Source organism: Alosa sapidissima, chromosome 9 (genome assembly GCF_018492685.1).
Source record: "Alosa sapidissima isolate fAloSap1 chromosome 9, fAloSap1.pri, whole genome shotgun sequence".
Lineage (NCBI taxonomy): Eukaryota > Metazoa > Chordata > Actinopteri > Clupeiformes > Clupeidae > Alosa > Alosa sapidissima.
Window position 1 is genome coordinate 15,690,178 of NC_055965.1, and position 3,119 is coordinate 15,693,296.

General features: G+C 38.7%; 1 protein-coding gene across 1 annotated transcript; it reads right to left on the minus strand.

Moving 5' to 3' along the window:
- Positions 1-1,680: 1,680 nt before the first annotated feature.
- Positions 1,681-2,807, minus strand: map1lc3c (microtubule-associated protein 1 light chain 3 gamma). Its single transcript, XM_042103387.1, has 4 exons — positions 2,655-2,807; positions 2,519-2,574; positions 2,311-2,417; positions 1,681-2,028 (listed from the first exon to the last, which is right to left on the minus strand). The coding sequence occupies exons 1-4, from the start codon at positions 2,710-2,712 to the stop codon at positions 1,812-1,814; spliced, it is 438 nt and encodes a 145-aa protein (XP_041959321.1). The 5' UTR covers positions 2,713-2,807; the 3' UTR covers positions 1,681-1,811.
- Between the last annotated feature and the right edge of the window lie 312 nt (positions 2,808-3,119).

A 3,119-nucleotide genomic window follows, 5' to 3' on the forward strand; every position in this document is an offset into this window, starting at 1 on the left:
CTACTGCAGGTCTGTGCCTAATATTAGGGCCAAAAATGTCAATTTTTCTGTCCTGACACATCTGTTACACTTTTAAAAACACTTAATTGTTGCAATTTCTTTGTATTTCAAAAGTTGCCCATCCCAACACCCATATACAGGTTGAGGGCCAAATTCTGAGGTTAAAAACATGTTTTTTGAAATAGCTACAAATAACTGCAATAATGCATGCATAACCATCACAATAATTATATAAGCAATATTTAAATACAAAATATGAAATAAATATGACTATTTTATTACAAATGTATACGTCCCAGGGAGTCATGTCACTGGTGTTACTGCACAAATAAAACTTATTTCGAAATACAAGCAATCATACTAATGACACCACTGGACTTCCTCTGAAGCTCCAGAAAGGCACGTGTTAAATCCACAGCCTCCTCTCATTCATCAGACATTTTAGCATTTATCTCATTTCGTATTGCAGCTCTTAGTCAGTCACTGGTATGACCTCCTTAACTATATAGGGAAATGAAAGAAAATAGAATACAAATGGATTCAATGGCATATTATAGCCAGTTTAACTTTTTTTTTTATTTTTATTCCCTATAGCAGCCATTTTGTAAAATTCAGTTTTTCACAAAAATGTCACTGGCATTACTATTTGGTAACACCAGTGACAACTTACCCTCGACAACGACGTAAAGTAACACCAATGACTCATAGTTATGTAAAACTTACATTAACAATTTAAAAAAAATGATTAAGCTGTCCTTATGTGTATGTGTATTCTTACAGCAAATTACTTCAGTAACAGTGTGGTCTAAGTTTAAATGTAAAAAAAATCATTTTTTTGCCATGCAAAAATCAGACGTTTCTGTAGAAAGACTCATTACTCGGTTTTACCAGAGAACGTCTAAAAAGGGCTCAGGTTTTACTAAGAGAAACATCTGCACGCCCACTACTGAAAACACGACTGCAGTCGAAATTCGCAAGTTTAACTGACATTTGTGTTAAACAAACTTGAATATTTTAATAGACATTATGACATACCTGTCAACACTCCCGGGTTCTCCCGTATTTCAAGGTCATCTCCCGGCACCCTCCCGTTTTGTTATTTCTCCCGGAAAACTCCGGTAATTTGCATGGCCTTCAAACTTCATTTTAAAATCATTGATCCATTCATTTTTTCTATTAGTCTGACATCTCCCAGGTTGCCAGATTGTGTATGAAATACACCCTACACATACACAATCACTTACTTTCAATTTCAACCGTTTTGTCATAGGGTTAAAACCTGCCAACCCAAAACCCAAATAAGGCAGCGGGTGCTGACTGCGCAGTGCGCAGGCTGAATCTCGTAAGCAAGCAGGCTAGTTGAACGGCCTACTCTAGAACTAGCTGTTGTGAAATTGTTGTCAATATAATTGATTAACACATCACAAACTGTTATTGAGTGTTGTTGATACACTGAACTTGTGTCCTCGGAACCAAATCAGACAGCAAGCAGCTTTGGAAGTAGGCTGCAGGCAGGCAGCTGGTGGATATATAACTAATGGTAAGGTAAAAGCAACGACCGAAATGCAGTGTTGAAAGGTGTCTCCACCTACTGGCTATGAGGAGAACACTTTATGTAGATAACGCTGATAAGTTGGACCCTACAGGCCCAAAGGGCGACTTGGGGGGTGGGGATGTTTGTTATTTTTTAGAAAACAATTAATTTATTAGCCACATTTACATTATTAAAACGACAACAGTGTAGACAGACAATACATAGATCCAGCTGATGGTTAACTTTAAAAAAAGAAAAAATCCTCTCCAGAGGCCAATTATAACGAAGCCTTGATACCGGAGGCGTCTCCGGTTCGACCAGCAACACTTGGGTTATGTCCAAACATTTCTTGGGAAGCGTAGGTCATGTACAGAAAGCCATCCTCGTCCCTGTACTCTTTGTAGACTTGGGCCATGGTTAAGGACATGCTAGCAATGCCTTTGCTGTGCAGAAGCAGATAGAACGCTTGGCTTGGCATCAGAGTCATGCGGTTTCTGAAAAGAATATAATGGACGTGCGTGAAAATCTAAAAGCGCAACGGAAACATTTGTGTAGCCTCGGCTATAACTTAAACCACAGGTTACAAAGTTTAGCCATTACCGACAACATGTCATGTGTTATTTTTCCGTGAACCAAACTGTCAAATTAGTAGCCCATAGGTTGAAATAGCAGATCAGTATCAGTAGTAGTAGCTAGTAGTAGCCCATGGGATGAAATACCAGATCAGTAGGCTAGTAGTAGTAACCCATGGGTTGCCATACCAGTAGGCTGCTCACCTCAAAATCGTGATAAACTGAGTCATTGTGAGCTCCTGGGGAACCAGAAACTTGGTCTTGTCTAAAGTCGGAAGATATTTCTCTCGCTGATACCTTTCAATTATGACCTTTAAACAAACAAATAAAAAAATCTCACCTCATTATTCGGGTTAGCAAATTCTTAATTGACAACTTATCGCTGGCATGCACACAAGCCAAAATGACTCACCGGGATTTTGGTCGGGAATTTAGTGCGAATCCCAGCAACTTCTTGTTTTCTGACGGCTGTTGATAAAGCATTATATTACAAATAACCCACACATAGTCTGTTTACAAGTGATTCATCGTGAAAAGAGGTTATTTACCGAAGCTTTTCCGCTGTTTGAAAGGTTTGGGATGTTGGATCTTGTCGAAAGGAGGCATGCTGTTGCTGTTGCTGCTCCGTGTCCTACTCGTCTAGTTCTCACGACCTCTCACCCCGCTAAGGTTAGCTTGCTGTGGTGTTGGGAGAAATTAAATAGTATGACACCTCTGACGTAGGCTTAGGCATGTACCAATGATCCCTATTCATAGCCTTGGTACTTCTAACGGCGGTTATAGGCCTAGTAAATACTACTACTACTAGGCCTACAGATAATGAAGATGATGATAATAATAATAATAATAATAATAATAATAATAGTTGATTTAGTTGTGAAACATTCCTCCTTTTGTTTTCCTGATCATTACACAACTTTTCCAGCATTTTGTTACCCCCGTCCCAATTTTTTTTGAAACATGCTGCTAGTACCAAATTCAAAATTAACATATTTGCCATGAAATAGTGAAAT

What these genes read in the sequence shown, in the direction of transcription:
- map1lc3c (XM_042103387.1), bottom strand. Translation starts at nt 2,712, where the DNA reads ATGCCTCCTTTCGACAAGATCCAACATCCCAAACCTTTCAAACAGCGG. An exon ending in AATTCCCGACCAAAATCCCG is followed by an intron (nt 2,418 to 2,518) that starts GTGAGTCATTTT and finishes GTTTGTTTAAAG; the next exon opens with GTCATAATTGAAAGGTATCA. An exon ending in CAGTTTATCACGATTTTGAG is followed by an intron (nt 2,029 to 2,310) that starts GTGAGCAGCCTA and finishes TATTCTTTTCAG; the next exon opens with AAACCGCATGACTCTGATGC.